Source organism: Cydia pomonella, chromosome 1 (genome assembly GCF_033807575.1).
Source record: "Cydia pomonella isolate Wapato2018A chromosome 1, ilCydPomo1, whole genome shotgun sequence".
Lineage (NCBI taxonomy): Eukaryota > Metazoa > Arthropoda > Insecta > Lepidoptera > Tortricidae > Cydia > Cydia pomonella.
Window position 1 is genome coordinate 2,888,149 of NC_084703.1, and position 26,368 is coordinate 2,914,516.

General features: G+C 37.9%; 1 protein-coding gene and 1 long non-coding RNA gene across 7 annotated transcripts in view; both read left to right on the plus strand.

Annotated features, from left to right (window-relative positions):
* LOC133526740 (uncharacterized) overlaps window positions 1-8,371 on the plus strand; it is a 57,917-nt gene extending 49,546 nt beyond the window's left edge. The window contains exon 2 of the long non-coding RNA XR_009800768.1: window positions 8,056-8,371. This is a non-coding gene — a long non-coding RNA (uncharacterized LOC133526740). The remainder of the gene's footprint in view (window positions 1-8,055) is intronic.
* Window positions 1-26,368, plus strand: part of LOC133526503 (adenylate cyclase type 5-like) — a 472,750-nt gene that overhangs the window by 271,647 nt on the left and 174,735 nt on the right. For all 6 annotated transcript variants that reach the window (XM_061863171.1, XM_061863191.1, XM_061863199.1 and 3 more), the window contains exon 5: window positions 18,071-18,201. In XM_061863171.1, the coding sequence (XP_061719155.1) occupies window positions 18,071-18,201 (131 nt within the window). The remainder of the gene's footprint in view (window positions 1-18,070; window positions 18,202-26,368) is intronic.

The window sequence follows — 26,368 nt, forward strand, 5'->3', positions numbered from 1 at the left end:
TCATAAATACCACCCAGTTTGCAAACCAATACCAAGTATCGAGCAGTACCATACGACGGCGTCTAAAAGAGGGTGGTTTACAAAATAGAGTGCCAGCAAGGAAACCGGCACTAACTGATAGACACAAAGAGGACAGGTTGCAATTTGCAGCTAGGTATTTGAATCATAATTTTAATAAAGTCATTTTTATGGACGAAAAGGTGTTCTGTTCAGCAGATAATGGCAGAATGAGTTTATGGAGACCAGACAATACGCGTTATCTGGAGCAAAATGTAGTGCCTAACCGCCAGAGTGGGCGTATTACAATTGGATTTTGGGGCTGGATGTGTAAAGATGGCCCAGGGGAGCTGGTAGAAATTACAGGTCGTATGAATGCGGTGGATTACAAAGAAATACTTGAGGAGTCGTTTTTGCCTACTGCCCAAATATTTTACCCCAATGAGCATATAACATTCATGCAAGACAACAGCTCGGTGCATAATGCTCGCTTGGTTCAGGGATGGATTCATGACCACAGAGATGTGCTGACTCGCATAAAAATGCCTGCAAAGAGCCCCGATCTCAACCCCATAGAAAATCTCCCTTAGGTCGCATGGTCCGACTGACTAGTCCGATCAATCGGAATACGAATATATTTTTTTCCCGCTGGCTCGATTGATCGGAATATAAGGACTTCTCTAATTCTCGTAGTCCTACTATCGGAGTAACGGGATTTTAAAAGTTCGTCTAGTTCGATCGATCGAACCACGAGACCTTGAAAAATCCTCTTAATCCGATCACACAACTTTTATTTTTCCTGTTAGTCCGACCGATATTTTTTGGTTAATTTTGTACTCTACCAACATCTGGTTTTTAACACTTTTCTGGTAACAAAAGTGTTTTCTTACTTTCGACGTGATCCTGGGTAGGAATGGAGTCGATTGGCATCAAAAACAACAACAAAATGACCTTTTTCTCGCACCCTGTATGTTTTACCGGAAATCTGTTACCGCCAATTTTCATCAATTTGAAATCGAGGGATGGTCTCTTAAGGCCATTTTTACCTAGCAGCACGGGATCTGGTAGCTACCCTTACTGACCCAAAATCTAATTCCACCCTGTAGGTATATTCTTAACCCAAATTTTATTTTAATTTAAAATCTTACATATTTATCAGAGAACATATAGAAAACTTATCAATTGCCAGTGTCTAGTAGTGAGTTAAGATGAGATAACGTTTATGTGTCATTAGCCGGACTTAGCAATAATATCAAGTCTACAGTTATGTCCGATCAATCGATCCAACAGGAAGAAAACACGACCTCGTGGTTCGGTCGATCGAACTAGACGAACTTTTAAAATCCCGTTACTCCGATAGTAGGACTACGAGAATTAGAGAAGTCCTTATACTCCGATCAATCGAGCCAGCGGGAAAAAAATATATTCGTATTCCGATTGATCGGACTAGCCAGTCGGACCATGCGACCTAAGGGTATATTCCCTATGGGGTAAAATGGTGCAAGAGTGGGACGGAAACCAGTGTCGCACCAAAGATGCTTTAAGACGCCACGCTCTTAACGTTTGGGAGTCTTTTAGAGGGCGAAACGTGTGTGAAAATCTGGTCGGCTCAATGCGAAGACGATTGCAAGCTGTATTAAACGCCGAGCCACCGGGAAGTTACACGAAGTACTAACGTTTTCACAGGCTGAAGAAAAGCAGAGTTTTATTTTGTTTACGGCTAGCGAAGCACGTATTAAAAGGTTATTTTAATGGTATAAGTAAATATTGTTCGTGTTTGATTCTTAAAATAAAAATATTTTCTACTAAATCAGTTTTTTTATTTATATTAAGTTTTTATATTCATATGAATAAGGTAGTGATACCAATGATCGACAACTTAATACCCAATAAACGACACCAGTAGTTCACGTCTATTACTTATGAAATAAGGTTGAAAGTGTCGATCATTGCGTGAATATCGAGCACTGGTGTCGTTAGCTTACCTATCAATATACAGTTTTCGAGAATGCTGCTTGAAATTATCTCATGTGTCTAAGAAACTTACTTGCTCATCCATAATAGTCGTCAAAATCATCCTTGACATTGACAACTTAGTCAATATAGGTAGTAACGAATTCAAATGTGTAGGTAGTCGCCATCAAATATATCGGAGCGGACAAATATCTGAACATGTACTTTATCGCCTTGACAATAGAGGTTTTGTTCAGATATTTGTGACCACCTTGGCCGCTCCGATATATCTGATGGCGACTGTACTATGTCATACGGATTTACAGTATATTTTTTCATAAATGTTCCGATATTTATGATCACCTTGACTGCTTAGATACCATTGACGATCTGTTTGTTACGATATCTTTGTCTCATTGTATGTCACGAATTAATTGAAAAGTCGCTGCTCCCAAATTTACGGCGAATTATATGGTCCGATATTATAGACCTTATCTATCGTAACTAATATATTGAAATTTAATGCTGCTCCGAAATATTTGAGTACCTTGGCCGCTACCATATATCTGATGGCGACTGTACATAACTAGTTATTAAAATACACCTGTGATCCTTTTATGAAACTCATTTCATTCGTTTCATAAAACCACACTCGTGTTTTAATGCCTTATTATGTACAGTTACATACACTGCTTTATCTACATCAATATCATAAGATAGTTAGCGTGGGACAAATCTTGGAAGCTAAATTTGACCTACTCCACGTTGATGTACTTTTGACGTCAACGATGTATATAAGTTTTTGGTAAAAATTTCATTTTTGGTACAAGCTTTTATCGCTGACTGTACTTTTCTCTACAGGTAACTAATACTCATCGAGACAATTCTAAAAACTCAATTAGGTTGCGTTGTTTTATCACAGAGTTCCTATGGCCGCCTCATGTGTCCATCATCAGATCAGCTCGATAGTACCACAATATTGCATTGTCACCCAACTTACATATGTATGCAAATTTTCAGCTTCAGTGGAAGTCGGGAAGTGGGTCAAATGTAATTTGCAAGATTTGACCCGTAAATACATAGAATACATCCATGACTCAGAAACAAATATCCATGCTCATCATCATACCCCGGGGTTTTCGGTGCGGGAATGTTTTACACTAGCCAAAAAACAGGTTAAAACTATAAAAACCAATACTATTTTAATATTTCTAAGCGCATTTGAAGCTTACCTTCTATATATAATACATAGTTTGGTAATTATTTCACAATAGACAAAGTTATAAATACAAGAAAACATTCCCGCACCGAAAACCCCGGGGTATGCTCATCACACAAATAAATGCCCTTACCAGGATTTGAACCCGGGACAGGATCCCTACCCACTAGGTCAGACAGGTCGTCCAAAGTATCTGATAAAAATTTTGCTAGTCGAATCCCTCGGGATTCGTGTCACTCTACCAAAAGTTTAAAATTTAATTAAGTCAGTTCTCATTATTATGACCAAGATAAATTTAATAATATTTTAGACTGACATTACGGTCGAAGTTTATCGATATCGACTTACAAAGCAACTTCCATTAAGAGGAAAGAGGACGATTCTCCATACAAACTTAGTTTTCTGTTTGAAGAAACGTCACTTATAACAGTGACATATCTAATCCATATCGTATCTTTAAGACATTTTTGACTTATCTTTAAGTTCGAATCGGGCTGTATGAGGGCACCGGATGTAGCCTAACCATCTTAGGCTCCAAGAAAATGACATAATCTAATCAATTAGGGGCCCCGGTCTCTCGTATAGAGGGACGGAATATTATATAGTATAAGTATAAACGAAGCTATCGGTAGATTTTTGTCTTTGAAAAACTGATCATTTGATTAACACATAGGTATCGCTGAAAGTTATTCCTGCAGCTTTGAATATTTGCTAATACACCGTTTCCTGTTATTAGAAAAAGTTGTGATTGGCCTACGAGCAAGGCTCGGAAACCGGTTAAATTTCGAAACCGTTACCATGTTCTTGGCGCAAAACTTTTTAATTTCGGTCTCGTTCATAAAACCATTATTTTTAAACAGGTTTTTAGAAGAATATTTCCTTAAAGTTCTTGTCACATTAACCGGTTTAGAATAATAAAAACCGGTTTCTTCCTGTGTCGGTGTCTTTGTTTATGTGGCAATCTACCAGGGCAGCCGTCCACCTCGCCGCTTGTCGAATAAACCGGTTTATTTAGGTTACAATAAAGTTATTAAAACTTTCGCCTTATTGTCAAAAATCAAATCTTCGGGCAAAGCTATGACTAAAATACATATAATTTTGCAAAAATATTTTCCATAATGTTAATATCCAGGAAGGAAAATGAGGACTACTTTTGTATGGAGAATCGATCGTCCTCTTTCCTCTTAAGGCTCAGTAATGAAATAATATTCTTTATATACTCATAGTTTTGTTCCTGCCGCTGAGTACGGTTTCCAGAGCTCAACGACGGTGCGGAGTAGAGTCGGCAACGCGCATGTAACTCTGGAGTTGCAGGCGTACATAGGTTACAGAAGCTGCCTACCATCAGGCGGGCCGGATGCTTGTCTACCACCGACTTAGTATATAAACAAACTTGATTTTTCAATAAAAACTCATCAACAAAATAAATAGTATTAGAACTGCAAAGAAAAAACTACTTAAAAGGTTCATAGAGATTGAACAGGATTTGGTTGCTTAGCGGATGAGAGCGATCGATCATTCTTTTTTTTAATACTATGTCGGTGGCAAACAAGTCTCAGCCGGTCTGATAGTAAGCAGTCTCCGTAGCCTATGTACGCCTGCAACTCCAGAGGAGTTACATGCGCGTTGCCGACCCTAACACTCCGCAACCTGGTTAAGCTCTGGCAACCTTACTCACCGGCAGGAACACAACACTATGAGTAGGGTCTAGTGTTATTTGGCTAGGGTTTTCTGTAAGCTGGAGGTACTTCCCCAGTTGGGCTCTGCTCTAGATCAGGAATGACATCCGCTGCGCTGTGCCCTACCACAGAAAGCGTGATGACATTCACAATGCCCATACCTCTCGATTGGACGTAGTTTAAGGACGTACCCGAGTCCAAACCGCGATTCTCGCTAACTGTCGGCGGTGTGGCACCTGCCTAAGTCTGTTAGGCCGTTGTTACACGGATTTAAATTTATTCGATTTCCGAAGATTAGCTGTTCCCTTCCTGCTTCCGGTGCGTTCAATGGAATTAATTAATGATATTACTCCATTAATGAATCCGGGGCTGAGTTAGAAATATTGAAGACTTTAAGTTAAGATTCTTAAGGCCCCGTAGATTCTGGTTCTTCTTTTATTCTCACTGAGCGTAAATTGAGCGATATGTTTTTGAGTTTTTTTTGGGTTCATCAAAAAAAAAGCAATCGATGAGTTCGATGAAAGATAATATTGCTCATTTTTGAAAGCTATTTTCATATATTTACCTTTTATGCAATAGTACATTTCGATGCTAGTGCGGAAAAGAATGACATTTCCGTACATGTATCGAACGAACAGTTGCGAAAAAATAAGAAAAACTACAAGTACTTTTTATGCATATTTTATGCATGTTCTATAAAACAGAAACAATTGTAGACAACCTAGGCCACCACGGCCTCTCTTGCAGCCGAAGTGCTGGGAGGATACCTCGGCACGCCAGCATCAATGACGTCATCCGTAGGGCCTTTGTTAGTGCCAAGGTGCCGGCGGTCCTCGAGCCTAACGGCCTGGTCAGGGATGATGGCAAGAGGCCTGATGGAATGTCGTTGGTGCCTTGGAGTATGGGACGGCCCCTTGTCTGGGATGCTACATGCGTAGATACCCTGGCACCGTCCCATATTCCAGGCACCAAAGTTGACGCTGGTGCGGCCGCATCCTCGGCCGAAAGCCTCAAGCGTCGCAAGTATGTCAACCTCGGCAGTAGTTACATATTTGCGGCGTTTGGCGTTGAAACTCTAGGGCCGTAGGGGCCTAGCGCGCGCCGCCTCTATAAGGAGTTAGCAAAACGCCTTATAGAGGCTTCGGGTGACCAGAGGGCTGACCTGTACTTCGCCCAGCGGATAAGCATTGCTATCCAGAGGGGCAATGCAGCCAGCCTTCTGGGCACCCTGCCAAGTGGTCTCGACCTGGGACAATTTTTTTTTAATAATTGTTTTTCCACCCATTTGTGTTTATAAACGGTTGATAATCGGTTGTCACTATCCGTCATTCTGACATTTCAGCTTATTGTAAATATAAAAGTACATTACGATACAAGTGCGAAAAATAGGAAATTCGAAACAAGTGGCGATACATTAAAACACGACCGAAGGGAGTGTTTTAAATTGACACGAGTTGCGAATTACCTACTCGCACATGTATCGTACAACGTTTTACAGTACATAGCCCTTTAAATGTTCGACGTAGTAACGTAATGTGCTAATTTTCGCACTAGTGCCATCTATAGCTGTTAAAACATATCTCATTACAAGCTTTTATTTAACTTGCCCTGTTAGTATGTATGTGTGGGTCAAATCTTGGAAGCTAAATTTGACCCACTTCCCGGTTTCCGATTGAGCTGAGAAGAGATCATCGATTTCGTGCCCGGAGGAAAAACCATCGCTTATATGGTACAATTTATTACAGGAATTTTATACGCATTTTATTACGGAAAAAGATATAATATTTGGTGTAAATGAAAAGGGAAATAGAAATACATAATAAAAATACATTATATTATTCATCTCCGTAATTCAATATATTTATTGACAAAAGCTTTGCCGTCGTCAACATCTTTATTAGCATTCGACGATACATACTACATATAATAAATAAATAATAAATAAATATTATAGGACATTATTACACAAATTGACTAAGCCCCACAATAAGCTCAATAAGGCTTGTGTTAAGGTTATTTAGACAACGATATATATAATATATAAATATTTATAAATACTTAAATACATAGAAAACACCCATGACTCAGCAACAAATATCCATGCTCATCACACGAATAAATGCCCTTACCAGGATTTGAACCCGGGACCATCGGCTTCATAGGCAGGGTCACTACCCACGAGGCCAGACCGGTCGACATATAACACTCAACTTCACACAAACCGTTCTCTTTACATAAACGTTATAGTGGGTAGACCGGTCTGTACCCCGTGTAAATTCAAACCAATTTTTGGTGGAAGTTTGCATGGTACATCATATATTTTTTTTAGTTTTATCATTCTCTTATTTTAGAAGTTACAGGGAGGGGGGACACATACACTTTGGAAGTGTCTCTCGCGCAAACTATTCAGTTTAGAAAAAAGTTATATTAGAAACCTCAATATCATTTTTTTAAAACCTATCCATAGATACCCCACACGTATGGGTTAAATGAAAAAAAGTTTTGAGTTTCAGTTCTGAGTATGGGGAACCCCCAAAATGTATTGTTTTTTTTTCTATTTTTGTGTGAAAATCTTAATGCGGTTCACAGAATGCATCTACTTACCAAGTTTCAACGGATAGTTCTTATAGTTTCGGAAAAAAGTGGCTGTCATATACGGACATGACGAATCCATAAGGGTTCTGTTTTTTGCCATTTGGCTACAGAACCCTAATAACATTTGGCTAATCTTTGAACCGCCGCATTTCAAAACGGCCCTGTTTTTGATAACAGCTAGCCGTAATGTAATACGGCGGATAATACAAACCGGCTGTCACATAGACAATGCATACCATTGTAGTGTGTGCTATACCTTACTCCTGCAGCGCTCCACTAAATAAGCTGTTACATATGTTACTCCCAAACTCACATGACGACCCTGCCATCGCGTATAATGGTTTAAATAACACGTACTATGCATTTATGTATGTTAAGGCTATGCGTGTGTGTGGGTGGGTAAGGCGTAGCACACACTTAACCATCGTTGCCTAGCAACAAGTCTTGAAATCCACCCAGTATACCCCGGTAACGGTAACACATAAAAAGCATTCTGCCATAAAGTCGCGCGTTATATCGACTTCCAATGGTTTACGATTAAGATTATTATGTTTTATTACTACGGGTTCTAGTGATGGGTACAGGGAATAATACATTTCCCGAAAATATTAGGTACTTTTTTTCTAGGAATATATCACTTTTTTCCCGGGAATATATTACAATAGAATCCGCATATAATGGCGTCGAAGGAAAGTGACAAATACATCATACTAAGCGGATGGCATTTAAACCGTATTTGTTAAACTTCTTAACTATGTATGTATGTATGTTAACACTTTATTGTACATAAGGGACAGGTAAAGATACAATAAAAGGAAAAAAATAATAATGTTGTCAATGTACAAAGGCGAACTTATCCCTATAAGGGATCTCTTCCAGTCAACCTTTGAGCAATTGAGAGTCAAAAGTAAAACATAAACACTATGTATTTAGCGATTAACTCCGAATATATTCACTTTATCAAAAAATGTTTGTTGAAGACCCCTATTACTTTTGAAAAGACCTTTCAAAATTAATAGGGTAAAATAAAATAATAGTACATTACGATACAAGTGCGAAAAATAGGAAATTCGAAACGAGTGGCGATAAATTAAAACACGACCGAAGGGAGTGTTTTAAATCGACACGAGTTGCGAATTACCTATTCGCACATGTATCGTACAACGTTTTACAGTATATATAGCCCTTTAAATGTTCGACACAGTAACGTAATATGCTACTTCTCGCACTAGTGCTATAAAGTAGCCCCATATGTACTGTAAAAGTAATTTCAAACGATATCCCACACTGGAGAGTTGAAGCAAAAAAAAAAATTCACCCCCACTTTACGTGTAGGGGAGGTACCCTAAAAAAAAGTTTAGATTTTATTCTACGACTTAGTCGGCTTTATTGATTTATATATCCATGCCAAATTTCAGCTTTCTAGCACTACCGACCACGGAGCCAAGCCTCGGACAGACAGACAGACAGACAGACGGACATGGCGAAACTATAAGGGTTCCTAGTTGACTACGGAACCCTAAAAAGGGCACTCAGAGTTTTCAATTTTTTATTCAAGCGGAGTTTATTACGAGGCAGATATATTCCCGTGTTAGGAATAATTTACAGAGTGGCACATCACTAGTGGGGCACAATGGCCGCACAGTGCCGATGGCCGTAAAATCGACAAATTGATAAAAGAAATTATAACACTTACCTATAAAACTTTTAATCGGGTGACGATGAGCTGGCAACTGGTACAGTCGCCATCAAAAGTAACGGATCACACTACACGTCAAAAATATCTTCCATTTACTAATCCATAAATTTAAGAGGAAATATCAGCTGAGCCCCTTTTCAGATTTGAGAATTTTAGGTAATACTCCGTCGCGCTGACGGGAACGGCTCCTAAAATTAGTGCGATAAGGACAACTGCAGCTTAGGCGGAAAATGCTGCGAAAAAATCTCAGAAATCGAGGTTACGTTCTCGACATATTCCTCCTCCAAAACTTAACCAATCGTAACGAATTTTTGGGAACGGAATGAGAAAGAAATTATCTGTATCCGACCGTTTTGATTTATGTGTTTATTGTTGTCAATTTTGTATACTAGGTGTTTGTGTACGGCGATTTTATTTGACCGTTTTTAGCGCTTTTTAAAATAACCCAGTTCTTATATTAAAACAAGTATATCAAAAACGGCAAAACGTACTGGTAATATTGACTTATATAAAAAAAATCATCTGGGGCCAAAATCCAGATAGGAAAAATTCGAGAACGTTTTTATGGAAATATGTTTCCCCTTAACGAAAAATGAGCACGCATATAGACGTATAACGCGTACGTCTATATACGCGCACGCATATAACGAATAACTCCCGAACGCAAAGCGGCGCGGCGCGGCGGCCCACGGCAATTGCGTTCGCAAGGTTCGCTTCCATAGGTATCAAAGGATTGATTCCCACGCGCCGCGCCGCTTCGCTTTCGCAAGTTATTCGCTCACGTAAGCCGCTGCGATAATAACATGGCAATACAAGTCAAGGCACGCGTCGTGAATGACACGATCTGTAACTTTGCCTTGACTGGCATTTATTCATAATTCTACTATAAGCTGTATTATGTGTTTTTCATACCTAATACAAACCTTAACAGCGGTGGCGGCATGGTTCCATTTTTATCACCTGTCACTATGTACGTCACTTTCACACTTACATACTTGTTAGAACGTGACAAGCATGGTGACAAATGATAAAAAGCCGACCATCTTAGGCCTACTGTACGTATTGTCTGCGTGGGATGATAATTATGATGGATATTAACTATACAGCTTATATTTTTGATACGACCGCATAACCATAGGGTTAGTTTAGGCGTTAAGAGGCTGTCAACACCCAATGTCCTTGAAATTGATGTTACTTAAACAGTTTTTTAAGAAAGACTATTTGTTTTAGTCAAGTAAGAAAAATATATGTTCATATTAATTATATTTCAAAGACCGTGGTCGTACTCGATACACGATTGAACTAAATCGGCTCGATAGAAAATAATTGCAAAGATTGGTCTTAAAATCACAATTAAACGGTTTTATGTCTTTATTGTTTTGACTTATGGGTCTGCAAGTAAAATCACAATTTCAAAACATTTATATCTAAACCGTGGTCGAGTTAAATATTACACTAATAATCCACTTTTTTTTATTTAAATATTTTTCTTATTATTCCCTTGCCCAGGCCCAGTAACATGCGACAGTGCTATCTCATTTACTCCGATACAAATAGACAGTGTGCGCGCTTTAGGTATTGACAGCCTCTTAATGAACACATTTTCATAGATTTTATTAAAACAGACGACTTTTATTTTTCCAAATGAAATAATTCAGCAAGCAATGTATGACTGCTTTGTTTTAACTGAAAACCTCTCATTAATGACGCGTCGTCACAACTGTCACAAGTGATCACGATGTACGAAATACATTAACAGGCTGTCAATACCTAAAGCGCGCACACTGTGTATTTGTATCGGAGTAAATGAGATAGCACTGTCGCATGTTACTGGGCCTGGGCAAGGGAATAATAAGAAAAATATTTAAATAAAAAAAAGTGGATTATTAGTGTAATATTTAACTCGACCACGGTTTAGATATAAATGTTTTGAAATTGTGATTTTAATTGCAGACCCATAAGTCAAAACAATAAAGACAGAACCGTTTAATTGTGATTTTAAGACCAATCTTTGCAATTATTTTCTATCGAGCCGATTTCGTTCAATCATGTGTCGAGTACAACCACGGTCTTTGAAATATAATTAATATGAACATATACTCGTATTTTTCTTACTTGACTAAAACAAATAGTCTTTCTTAAAAAACTGTTTAAGTAACATCAATTTCAAGGACATTGGGTGTTGACAGCCCCTTAATGGTCAAAAAACTTTCAATAATTTATTATGCTCTGGTAGTAGACTAAATAAAAAAATATAGAATTGTTGTATAGCACTAAAACCTAAGTCTAGTTTAAGTTTGCGGTTATATAGGGTGTTTACTCTCCCAAAGAAAATGTCAAGGTCAACAGCCAAAATGTAAGAAACACCATTTTTTTTTTTTTCGAAATTTCGGGGTTCGTAGTAAAAGTTACTCGGTATGACCTATACAGTGTGTCCCTAGCCATTGGACAAAGCCGAAATCTACATATTTATGCATTAGGGTATTTAGAACCAGTGTACAAAGTATGATAACAACCGGTGTAGCCGTTTCGAAAAAAATAACAAATTACCATTTTTTACTTTGGAGCAGCCTGTGTATGTTAGTAGCTCCTAAGGTAATATCCTTAAAGAATAGTATGGGACCTTCTTCGACCTTTTTGATTATCTTTTTTATCTATGACACTAATAAGCTTCTGACTTGAAAAATGTCATAATTATCAAATATTTCGAACAAATTGTCAAAAACACTGCCAAAGATTAACACAGCGTGTTTCTTTTTGTTGTCGATTATTGCAAATACCTTTTCTTCGAAAATTTAATTTTTTTTATGTTTTGTTCTAATTAAAAATATATTAACGTCAGAGCATTCCTAAGAAGTAACCCTACGTGGGATTTCAGGGTTTCTCCAATGGCTAAGGTCACCCTGTATATTCACTTAGTAAATTATTGCAGGTGACTAAAAACAACCTGTATAAAAAAACTGTATTATGCCCTTATCTTTCTCCTTTTATTTATAATATAATAATATAATATAATATAAATATTATAGGACATTAGTACACAAATTGACTAAGTCCCACAGTAAGCTCAATAAGGCTTGTGTTGAGGGTACTTAGACAACGATATATATAATATATAAATATTTATAAATACTTAAATACATAGAAAACACCCATGACTCAGGAACAAATATCCATGCTCATCACACGAATAAATGCCCTTACCAGGATTTGAACCCGGGACCATCGGCTTCGTAGGCAGGGTCACTACCCACTAGGCCAAACTGGTCGTCAAACGTATATCGGTACAGCGTTTTATATTTCCCTTATCGACAAATAAACCTTACCTTTGTACCCTTCCCGTTATTATGTTAACTGTATGACCCTAGGGCCATTACGATCCCACGCACCCAAGGGTCATATAAGTGCGAATTTGTACCACAAGTGAGAGAGTTTGTATAAAACGTAGATAATCCGGGATCGAGGCAAAAGGCCCGCAAATGGGCCTAGTTACGACCTGTAACCTAGTGTAAATTTATTCGATATAGCGAGACGTGACGCGTTTGCGTTAAGTCTCATTTTGTATAATTTAGATTTAGATTTATTTCTTTCATAATATTATTTTAAGCTAATCTATATGAATTTATATTATGATCGTCAACTATTTATTATATTTATTTATTTAATCTTTATTGCACAAAAGAAAACCTTATAGTACAAAAGGCGGACTAAATGCCATGAGGCATTCTCTACCAGTCAACCTTTAGGCAAAGCAGAGATATATGTCAAGACAGAAAAAATCATTAAATATGAATAGCAAAATAAATTCATCACAATGTCAAATAAATATTGGGAAATAATTATACAATGTCAAATAAAATAATTACGGAAAAAGATGTCAATATGGCTACTTATACCTAGTATCTCGCAATGATCGTCAAATTAATGTACAAGGCATTACAATATCAACCTTCCTACCTACCCAAACCCTATCCTTCAAACCTTCAAGAAAAGAGCGTACTTACTCCCATCTCAAAGGCCGGCAACGCACTTACAACCCCTCTGGTGTTGCAGGTGTCCATGGGCGGCGGTAATCGCTTACCATCAGGTGATCCGTCTGCTCGTTTGCCTCCTCTACCATAAAAAAAATATATATATATAATATAAGAATAAAATAACAATTGGGTACTTGACACATGTTGAATATTATAACAAAATTTAGTTAAATGGATAGAAAATGAGCCATCCATTATAAAAAAATGGAAATTAAAAATTTATATTGAGATTATAAAAAAATACAAAGCTCCGAAATGTCAAACAAAAAATTTTTTTTTTTATCAAAAGTAGAAAAGAAAATGGTACCATTCGTTTGCTTACATTTTATTGAAAAATAAATTGTACGACAAGTATACACATAAACGTATTATTTCAGGGTCAAAATGGCAATTTCCTTGATCTTCCATACATTTAGGACAGACTTATATGATGTGACGTCACATCACATTATCATTTTGTTAGAGGCGTTTCAATCGTCGAGTGCGAGCGTCAGACTTTAATTCTCATTACTGATCTTTGTGTTGCTTAAATGCCATGAGTCCTATATAGACATTTGATCCTCAGGAAAATCAAGATCGTTTGGCATTATTTACAAAAAACAGTCAAATAGCCAATTATAATATATTATACTTATACCTAGTAGCTCGAATATAATGGATTATCCAACAAAAAAGATCTTAATGGCGTTCAAATACTTCGTCAGATGGTCCGGTTTTGAGTTTGTATGGGATTTTGAGTTTCCAAAACGTCCCGCTTGGCGCGCTGTTTCTCGCTCGCTGTTCAAACAAAGGAAAACGAGAATTACGTTTGTATGAAAAGACGATTTCGCACGGCCGTAGCCGATAACATGGATTCCCCGGTATGAAGCGAAAATACTTCGTAGAGGCAAAACGACAAAGCGCGAATGAGTTAATAAGCACAAACTATCAAGCTATGATCACATATCGATATTAATTTATTAACAAAACTAATTCTAATATGAGTCAAGCACAATATTAAACCAAATAATATTAAACTAAGCTAGAACTCAAATTGTACAACTTTCGCAATAACTTACTCAGCGCTAACTATGACATATTCATATTTTGCCGATTACCGAATCTGCTCATAATATACGGCCACGTCTGAAAATATCGATACGAAAAGAGTGCCAGAATTATTGCCCATACATTAAGGTAGTCTATACATGTTTTTAGCACTTTGTCCGTATCAATATTTATTACTTGACTGTACAACAGAATCGGTTAAGATAGGCGACCGCAGAGAACATCAAGTCATGTGCGAGCATTTTTGGCCATGCTGAATAGGATACTTTTGCTAACGCTCGGTCAATTATAAGGTATAATTTAAGGCCCCGTAGTTTCGTGTTCTTCTCTCACTCCCATTGAGCGTAAGAGTGAATGAGATATTATATTTTTTAATTTTAACTTGTTTAAGTTTTAATAAAGTAAAAGTAATCGCGGAGTTTCGTCGAAAATTTAATTTGCTATATTTTTAGTGCATAAATGATTACAAATTTGTAAAGAGCGTTTTAGACCTATGTTCATAATTTTATACTTTCGAGCGAAAGTTAAGTTAAAGCATTCGAATCACTGAAATCTTTAGCGAAAATCCTCAATAATGTTAATAGAATGTTTGTCAACCGGATTACCTAAAAACGCGATACGATTTTTCAAAAACTCCGCTCTTTGTACCTACGGCGCCTCAAATTAACACACTAAGTGTAAGGTCAGAGGCCCATTTCTCGTAGGGTATTAGTCTAATATCTTATACCTTTAAACGAGCAATTCTTGTATATATATATATATATTTCCGGGATCTCAGAAACGGCTCTAACGATTTCGCTGAAATTTGGTATATGGGCGTTTTTGGGGGTAAACAATCGATCTAGATTAGTCTTATGTTTGGGAAAACGCGTGTTTTCGAGTTTTCATGCGTTTTTCTTTCGACGCAGAATATGGTCGCTAATTTCGTTTTGCCGGCCACTGTCGGTCTGGTCCAGCGGGTTAAGACGCGGACTGCTAAACGAGTGTTACGGGTTCGAATCTCGTCCGGTGACTAACTTTTGTTTTTTTTTTAATGTTCAAGTTTATATATAATTTTTTAATTTTTATTGTTTTAGACAAGTTTAATTTAGTAACAAATGACCTATGTAATAAGAGAAATTGACAATAGATGGCGTTACTCTGTGACAAGTGCTGTAAGGTTAAAATCGATTGTAAATAATAATAATTGTCAGTTCACATTTTACTTTTTAAGTTTACGTAGATTATCACCTATACACCACCATATTACAATAAATAGTTATAACCGAGCAAAGCTCGGTCGCCCAGGTACTTATTAGTATGTTACCATATGGTAACCCATACGACTTTGGGCCCATTTCTCGAAAGGTTTTAGACTAATAATATTAGTCCACGAACTGCCAAGTCACGGGTTACCATGGCAACGCACTAGTAATATTAAACTAATACCGTTCGAGAAATGGGCCCCTGACAATTAATGGACTAATAATATTAGTATAATAACGTTCAAATGGGCCCCTGAGTGGACGCTTGAAGCGGAGCGTTCAGCGGGGCGTGCAGCGTTCAGGCTCACGAGTGATGTGAGCAGCGTGCACTAAGGCCGCTCCTATACGTTTGCATTTGTTTAACATGCACGCTGCACGCCCAACTCGAGCGTCCACTCGGGCCTTTTACACTAGTACATATAATCGCTCACACAAAATTCACTTTAAAATCATTTCACCCTTTCAAAAAGATGTTTATCCGTCAATAAAACGAAGGTGTGAACTGTTACCGGTCCCTCGGTACCTTTGCGGTTATTTACCCTGTATACGGGATTATCGGATAAAGGTTATATCACTATTGGAGTTACCCTATTTTCTTGCACTGGCATTATGGCGCTTATTGCTAGAAGCTTATAGTGTAGAGTCGCGTGTGATATTTGAGATTGAATTGAATTTTAGGGACAAATATAAGTGTTTTGCTGTGGGGTTTAGATACTCGTACAGCCTTAAGGCCTCTAAAGATACTTCGGTGAATTAATATTGTGCCACGATTGCGGATTTAATGTGATGTTCAAATCAGCCAATAGTACTTTGCGAAATTAACGAAAAAACTTTACTTTTTCTATGAAATTCCATTTCGGGAGGTTTTCACTAATCTTGACAAATCACTTTGATTTTGATGTCGATCGCTTCAGCATAATATATTCTAGGTTTATATGTTTCGCTTATAATTTGACGACCGGTCTGGCCTCGTGGGTGGTGACCCTGCCTACGAAGCTGATGGTCCCGGGTTCAAATCCTGGTAAGGGCATTTATTCGTGTGATGAGCATGGATATTTGTTCCTGAGTCATGGGTGTTTTCTATGTATTTAAGTATTTATAAATATTTATATATTATATATATCGTTGTCTAAGCTTACTGTAGGACTTTTGGTCAATTTGTGTAATATTGTCCTATAAAAAAAAATCTGTTTGGAATTGTAAATTTTGAATTATAAGCCCTGCTTTTCATTGAGTCAATAACACACTAAAAAAGCGGCCAAGTGCGAGTCGGACTCGCCCATGAAGGGTTCCGTACCGTTTATGACGTATGAAAAAAAACTACTTACTAGATCTCGTTCAAACCTATTTTCGGTGGAAGTTTACATGGTAATGGTCATCATATATTGTTTTAGTTTTATCATTCTCTTATTTTAGAACTTACAGGGGGGGTGGGACATGTTTTACCACTTTGGAAGTGTCTCTTGCGCAAACTATTCAGTTTAGAAAAAATTAAATTAGAAACCTCAATATCATTTTTGAAGACCTATCCATAGATATCCCACACGTATGGGTTTGATGAATAATTTTTTTTGGGTTTCAGTTCCCCATACTTAGAAGTATGGGGAACCCCCAAAAAATATTGTTTTTTTTCTATTTTTGTGTAAAAATCTTAATGCGGTTCATAGAATACATCTACTTACCAAGTTTTTCTTATAGTTTAGGAAAAAAGTGGCTGTGACATAAACGGACATGACGAATCTATAAGGGTTCCGTTTTTTGCCATTTGACTACGGAACCCTTAAACTTGTAACAATTTATGCTCAAAAGCTTAAAATATGAAAATTGCTTCTAAAAATGAGCTATGTTATTTTTCAGGGACTCATCGGTTACTTTTTCTTGTTAAAACTCACAACAAATTAAAATTCAAAAACATGATACCTACCCACGGTCCCGAGCACGCACATCCATCTCTTTCTCGCTTACACTCAATGGGACAAAAACACGAACTTACGGGGCCTTAACATACAATCTTTCCAAGACTATACGGACAAATGACGGTATTCAGAATTAAATCAAAATGAAAATAAGTGTAGCTATTCGTCTTATTCCTAATGAAGCGCTGGTGGCCTAGCGGTCAGAGCGTGCGACTTGCAATCCGCAGGTTGCGGGTTCAAACCCCAGCTCGTACCAATGAGTTTTCCGGAACTTTTATACGAAATATCATTTGATATTTACCAGTCGCTTTTCTGTGAAGGAAAACATCGTGAGGAAACCGGAATAATCCCAACAAGGCCTAGTTTACCCACCGGGTTGGAAGGTCAGATGGCAGTCGCTTTCGTAGAAATTAGTGCCTACGCCAAATCTTGGGATTAGTTGTCAAGCGGACCCCAGGCTCCCATGAGCCGTGGAAAAATGCTGCGAGGAAGAAGAAGATTTGTTTTATTCCTAAGCACTTTCGAATGGAAAGTAATTCCGAAAATCACTTATATTTTCGTCGTAAGATCCCAAACCAAAACACACCCAAAACATCTTACATGATAAAACGGTTTCAAAATGTAACTGGTTATTGACCATTAATTATGGCTGTTATAAACTACATATACAATTTTCTTTTGTTACAGACACCACCGTGAACCTATACTCACTGGGCTCGCACTCAGATGAGCAGGAGGGGTGCGGGGCGGGGTGCGCGAGCGCACTCCCCCCGCCCGTCGCCGCGCTATGCGCGCCCCGACGTTTTCACAACCTACACGTAAGTTGCACAAAATTTATATTGTTATATCTCAAACATAGAAATATTGTTGTTTAACAAAACGTGCCGGCAACGGTTTTCCGTATGGCAGTGCCGGCCGGTGAACCTATGCTCGCTCGGCTCGCACTCTGACGAGCTGGAGGGGTGCGGGGCGGGGTGCGCGAGCGCACTCCCCCCGCCCGTCATCGCGCTCTGCGCGCACTGTTGTTTCCGTAACCTACACGTGAACTATTTTGATTTATTTATATACTTAAGTACTCCCACAAAGGCACCAAAGTCAATTTTTCTATATAAAGATAACGCTTTTCGACTTTTTTTTTTTAAATTTGCTGCCTTTTTCTACTGACGGCATACAAGAGATTATGCAACCGTTGTATAAAGTAATATAAAGTAAAAGGCGAGTAGCGTGGGTTACAATGTGAGCCGCAGCCGCAGGCGTAGGAGAACATTGTAAAGGAATACGCCACGAGATTTTTTTGACCTACTTATACAACGTTGCATACAATGATTTTCCTACGACTACTGACTTAGGTATAAAAAAATGCAAAACTAATTTAAAAAAACTTCAAAAGCGCGGGTACGTCAAAATGAAAAACATTGCCTGAACTTTGTTTTTAATTGACATTCACTATAAAAAATAGTTGTTATAAGTTAGTAGCAATACACTTAGTTTGAAAACTGTATTAATTTTGTTTATGTTAGTTTGCTAGCCATTAATTGCAGTATCGTTTTAGCGATTTTAAAGCAAAATTGCTGTTATGAGGAATAGACAATAAAGACTTTTCTTCAAGTCTATGAATGTATAAATATCTAATAACAGTAGAGGGGTAGAAAAACTCTTTAAATAGCAATTAGAAGGAAGTACTCACAGATAGAAGCAGGATATGACGTAATACATTCAAAATTATACAATGGGCTGTGTCTGAAGAATTATTTTAGAAGACTAGGAGCACATAAGATAATAGAGGCCACTACAAACATACGCTCCCGAACAAGAATTCGGTTCAATAGTGCAGCTCAAACCGTAGCAATCTATAGTTCGTGTCATCCACGATGACGCGCAAATTTGTCAAATATAACCTTTAATTACATGACATTACGACTCAAGGCGCGCGTCGTCATGAATGACACCAAGGCTCGAAACCGGTTTTTCCAAACCATTATCATGTACTTAGCGCAAAACCTTTTAATTCGGTTTCGCACCAAAAACCGTTATATCTAAACCGGTTTTTATGAGAACAGTTCTTGTCAAATTAACCGGTTTAGAAAAATAAAAACCGGTTAATTCGTATGTAGGTGTATATTTACTTAGCAGACCAACAGGGCGGCCGACCGTTTCGTCGCTCGTCGAATAAACCGGTTTTTGTAGGTTACTATAAAGTACTTAAAAAGTTCGCGGTCTTATAAAAGTTCGGAGGAAAACCGAAACAAACCGGTATTTTATAAACCGGTTCCGACCCTTGAATGACATGATCCATTCAAGTACAATTGCATCTATGTGTGGCGATCTCGTGTTCTATATACTCCATTATTATGATTCGGTGTCTGTGTTAGTCTGTGAACAAAATGAACACACATTACCACGAAAACAGGTGTTGGATACAATCACAGAGTTTTCCCGACGGGACAGTGGCTAGTAATTGCTTTTGCTGGTATCATAACTAGTTTCTATGCTATTTCAAGGAAATTTTAGAAATGAAGAATATTAAAAGGGCTAAAATTGGCCTACACACTCATTATATAACAGTTTTTCACTTCACTTTTTTAGACGTGGGAATGTCTACGTTATTTCAATCAATCAATAATTTTATTGCAAGAACATAGTTTAACTACATAAGGTGATAACATTTAAAAAACTTGTCTTATGTTCTACCAGCGAAGGCATGCAATATTTAACAATTCACCTGGATGCCAGCTTGGACCCTTCGACTCAGTCCAAAGGCGCACTGTACGAATCGTCGACGATCCTAAACACACAAGCGGCATTGAACCTTTAAGTCTAAGGAGAGACTTTTCCTTCTTGTGTGTGTTCTACCGCTTGTACAATGGGCTGTGCTCTGAGGAATTGTTTGACATGATGCCAACGGCCACTTTCTATCACCGCACCGCTCGCCGTCGGCAGAGTGTTCATCCTCATACCATAGAGCCTAAATGGTCGCGCACTGTGCGTTTTAATAAAGTAGAAGATTTTGAAAGCACCTAGAACATATTTAAATAAATAAAATATATACTTAACAAAATAAATAAATATTGGACATTCTTACACAAATTGACCAAACCCCACAGTAAGCTCAAGAAGTCTTGTGTTCTGGGTATTCAGACAACAATAAATATAATATATAAATACTTAAATACATAGAAAACACCCATGACTCAGGAACAAATATCCGTGCTTATCACACGAAATGCCTTTACCAGGACTTGGGACCATCGGCTTCATAAGGCTTCATAAGCAGGGCACTACCCACTGTGTTTGGATGAAACATCACAGAATAAAGGAGATGAAGAATATGAGTCAGGGATCGGAACCGGTTTTTTGGAAAAAACTTTGAAATAAACATATATTTCGGTTTATTTTATACTCCAAATACAGGACTCGGTTGTGTTTTTAGATAACTACTTCGTATTATGAGATTGCCCAATTAGAAATGAAACAATTAACAAAGAACGAAAAAGTACCGTTTTCGTTCCCATTCAAAAAATACCGGTTTCCGATCCCTGATATGAGTCATGGCGGAAACGGATAAGCAACCACTTGGACCATGTTTTTTTTTTGCTCTTTTAAAAATATCTTGTCTCAGAACTGCGGCATTCAAATAACAGTCACACTTTAACGAAGGCATACGTGTTAGTGAAATTAAGATGTAGCTTTGTTGGCCACGGGGGCCTCGTTACGAGGGTTTCGGTAACTTGGCTATTTTGTGATTAGTCTGTGTTTATCTTGTAATGAAAGAAAATCTTTATTTGGGCAGAAAAAATATATCTAAAAAAATAACAAAATGCATTAGTTAGTGCTTCTGGGCATTTTCCGTAAACCGACAATCTTTGTGCCTATTTTGCGCTACTCTGTGACTCTAACCACCCCAGCTCCTCTACGAAGCCTAGCAAAGCTTTCAGGTTGCTAACTGCCTCCTTTAGTGTGCACGAAGTCCCTACTGTCCCTAGGTGTCTGCTCATGTATACTTCTACCTGTTTACAGTCTAGGAGAATGTGTTTTGTTGTTTCTTCTTCTTCCATGCACGCTCTGCACATGGGGCTGTCTGTTTTACCCATATTGTGTAGGTGTTTGTTTAGTGTGTTATGTCCTGTAATTAAAACTATTTTATGTAGTGCAAAATGCATTATGGTTGCGATGAATTACGCAATATCTCAGTGTCAGAAAGCCGGCTGCAGAACTGCCGAAACTTACTTCCCGATTCGAAGAATGAAATACGATAACGTTAAGGTCTGGTTTAGATAAGTTCTCATTTAGATATCATTTATATACGGGAAGTTTCCCTTAGAACGGGCTGCATTCCCCCTTTGGATAGCTGGAAAGAGAGGTTGAAAAAGGGGTGGATTGTCAAAAAAAACTTTGTAACCACAGTAAATTTACTGCCATCGTTGGACACATGATTTAAACTTTTAGGACGCCATTTGACTTTGATTCTTAATCTTTTACTGATATGTTTTAAATTTGTTAAATATCAAAAAGTGACGTCGTTTCGAGCGATGGCGCCATAACCTTAAGGTTGTGCCCGGTAAGATGGCGCCACTTTTTGATATTTAACAAATTTAACACATATCACTAAAAGATTAAGAATCAAAGTCAAATGGCGTCCTAAAAGTTTAAATCATGTGTCGAACGATGGCAGTAAATTTACTGTGGTTACAAAGATTTCTTTGACAATACAGCTCTATTTCAAATTCTCTTATACATCGAGACAAAAAGGCGCAGCAATGAAACGCATCATTTAAGTTGATTATTACATCTTTTCAACACCACTCGTTACAAAGCAAAAATACTGCTATATAAAATAAATATTAAAACCTCAACAAGATTTTCACATTTCAAAAGTTTTTGTTAATGACAGACCAAAGGGTTTTTGCCATTTTTTAAAAACATGTGGTTTAAAAATAAATTAACATCGAGATTCATTGCGCTGCTTTTATATCACATTTCGTTTGATTCGCATAGCGTTTTATAGAAGGCCGTAAGCGCCTTTGTGAGTCTTTGTAACTCTGACATTATTGCATTGGTTAGTACAGGTACTTCAGTGTAAAGGATCCGTACCAAAAGATACAAAAGGAACCTTAACGGTACTACTCTGTCCGTCCATCCGTCCGTCTGTCAAAACAACTCTAACTCAGACATATTAAAAGTGCGCTTTTTGTGGTTCCGTACCCAAAGGGTAAAACGGGACCCTGTTACTAAGACTCCGCTGTCCGTCCGTCTGTTTGTCTGTCTACGCGTGAACCGTGACATACAGTTTAAATTTTCACAGATGATGTAGTTCTGTTTCCGCTATAACAACATACTTATACAAAAAAATAATAAAATTAATATTTATGGTTACGTGATTTATTTGCCGTTTTTATTTTATTAACTATGGAAAATGACAAATATGAATAGGGGGCAAAATTTTAAAGTCTAATTTACTAGCAATTTTTTTTATCGCTAACTGTAGTTTTCCTTCCACAGGCAACTATAATACTCATCGAGAGAATTCTAAAAACCCCAAATACAATTACTTTGAATTGTTTTATCACAGAGTTCCCATGGCCACCTCCTGTCTCCATCATCAGATCAGCTACATGTCATCATAATATCCTGTAGTAGACTCTGTTCACCCAGCTCAAATCACCTGGGTCAATTAAGTAAACTAAAAATACACTTTACAGTACATATGGTGCTACTTTACCGCACTAGTGCGAAAATTAGCATATTACGTTGCTATGTCGAACATTTAAAGGGCCATATGTACTGTAAAACGTTGTACGATATATGTGCGAATAGGTAATTCGCAACTCGTGTCGATTTAAAACACTCCCTTCGGTCGTGTTTTAATTTATCGCCACTCGTTTCAAATTACCTATTTTTGGCACTTGTATCGTAATGTACTATTATTCACCACTACGTCATTGCATTGTCATCCGATTTACATTTGTATGCATAATTTCAGCTCAATCGTAAATAGGGAAGTGGGTCAAATTTAGCTTGCAAGATATGACCCATACTTAACAAAATAACATACAGGGCATATTAAATACAAACTTGTGAGAGCGTAACTTCAATTGTATGGGAGCGCCTTTTTGCGACGGATTCGTGTAATTCTTAAGACTTATATAAGACCCGAGGCGAATGTTAAGAACCTTGTGCCATCCGCGGCGTATTGCGCTGCGTAGCAACTGATCTCTCAAAGGCAATTCATTTTACGACATTCACTCAATTCATTCAGTCATTCATTCACTTGACTTTCAATATATCTAACTAGCTTCACGCGACTACGTCTGCGCTCTAGTTGAAATCAGAACCCCTAGTGTAAATTTATTCGTTTTCGTGACGTGACGTACGAGTTTGCGTTAAGTCTTATTTTGTATGGGATTTTGAGTTTACAAAACGTCCCGCTTGGCGCGCTGTTTCTAAATCCCATACTAAATGATACTTAAGGGGCTGTCAACACCCAATGTCCTTGAAATTGATGTTACTTAAACAGTTTTTTAAGAAAGACTATTGTTTTAGTCAAGTAAGAAAAATATATGTTAATATTAATTATATTTCAAAGACCGTGGTTGTACTCGATACATGATTGAACGAAATCGGCTCGATAAAAAATAATTGCAAAGATTGGTCTTAAAATCACAATTAAACGGTTCTATGTCTTTATTGTTTTGACTCATGGGTCTGCAATTAAAATCACAATTTCAAAACATTTATATCTAAACCGCTAACGAGTAAAATATTACACTAATAATCCACTTTTTTTTATTTAAATATTTTTCTTATTATTCCCTTGCCCAGGCCCAGTAACATGCGACAGTGCTATCTCATTTACTCAGATACAAATAGACAGTGTGCGCGCTTTAGGTATTGACAGCCTCTTAACGCAAACGCATACGTCACGTCACGAAATCGAATAAATTTACACTAGGGGCTCTGTACCATTACAAAGTTCAGAAAACTTACCACCTCATAATAGAATCAGTCTTAAGATTTCATTCCATTTTTAAACAATGGAGATGTCTAAAGTCCTTCAAGTTCGCCTACAGTTGAATAGAAAACTTCTTGTACTTTCACTAACCATTTTTGGACCTTAAGTCTTGGCAATAAGGCTTATGAACAGTCAGAGCAGTGTGGACGTTCGCACAGCCGCCGTCAGATATATCGGAGCGGCCGAGGTGCTCAAAATATCTGAACACGCACTCTAGCGCCTTGACAATAGAGGCGTGTTCAGATATTTGTGAGCACGTCGGCCGCTCCGATATATCTGACGACTATACTCACAACACTCTTAACTGACCGATGGACCTTATCTGCACACTATAAGGTCCATTTTTGAACAGCGTAGTTGTCTACTGAACTTTAGTTTCTCGGGCGCTTACGTCCTTTTAAACTATTAGCAGAGAATTATACCGCTGGTTCCATTATATTTGCGCCTACTCTGACCAAAAAGGCTTATGTACTTGGAAGATAATAAGTATTTTTGCCGGGAAATACTTTGGGGATAGTTGAGAATAGAGGCTTAACTTATGCTTGAGAAATTACCTTGATGGTTCAATTTCAATATTGTTTACACTTTACAGTACATATGGTGCTACATTATTGCACTAGTGCGATAATTAGCACATTACGTAATTGTGTCGAGGGTAATATGTACTATAGTTATTTACGATACAAGTGCAGAAAATAGTAAATCCGCAACGAGTGGTGATAAATTAAAACACGACCGAAGGGAGTGTTTTAAATCGATACGAGTTGCGAATTACCTATTGGCACGTGTATCGTACAACGCCTTACAGTACATATGGCTCTTTAAAGTTTCCTTCACGCGTTCGGGAAAGTAGCACCATGTGTACTGTAAAACGTAGTACGACACATGTGCGAATAGATCATTCGTAACTCGTGTCGATTTAAAACACTCCCTTCGGTCGTGTTTTAATTTATAGCCACTCGTTTCGAATTTCCTATTTTTCGCACTTGTATAGTAATTATTATGCTTTTGAGAAAATACATTATTTTGTATAGCTTTTTGCAGTATTGACACAAACAGTGCAGATGCACTTTTGCAATTTGTGCTATGATTTTTAGGGCTCCGTAACCAAAGGGTCCCTATTACTGAGACTCCGCTGTCCGTCCATCCGTCCTTCTGTCCGTCCGTACGTCCGTCCTTCTGTCCGTCCGTCTGTCCGTCAGTCCTTCTGTCCGTCCGTCCCTCCGTCCGTCCGTCCTTCCGTCTGTCACCAGGCTGTATCTCATGACCCGTGATAGTTAGCCAGTTGAAATTTCTACAGATTATGTATTGCTGTTGCCGCTATAACAATAAATGCTAAAAACAGAATAAAATAAATATTTCTTTCCAATCTCGAGGTTCTCATCCAATCACCGAAGTTAAGCAACGTCGGGCGGGGTCAGTACTTGGATGGGTGACCGTTTTTATAGATGATGGTACGGAACCCTTCCTGTGCGAGTTCGACTCGCACTTGGCCGGTTTTTTACGAACGCAATTACCATGTAAAATTCTAAATTTTGAAGAATGAAAGTAAGCAAGTGATTTATGAGTGCGTTTAGCTTGTTAGATATTCGGTACCCCTAGTGTAAATAAATTCGATTTCGAAACGTGACGTACGCGTTTGCGTTTAGTCTCATTTTGTATTGGATTTAGAAAGAGCGCGCCAAGCGGGACGTTTTGGAAACTCAAAATCCTATACAAAATGAGACTTAACGCAAACGCGTTCGTCACGTTATGATGTCGATCAAATTTACACTAGGGGTACAGAATACCCAAATTGTGAGTGAGTATCTGCCACTTCATTTTAGAAACCACCCCACGTCACCAAAAAGTCAATTCCACAACATTAGTATACATTAAGCAAGTCTTTTATATTCATTTCATTCGCGAAAGGTGGCCCTGTTTCACAAAAACACTCAAAATTCATATAAACTTCGTAAGGGTCCTCAAAGTTGGAC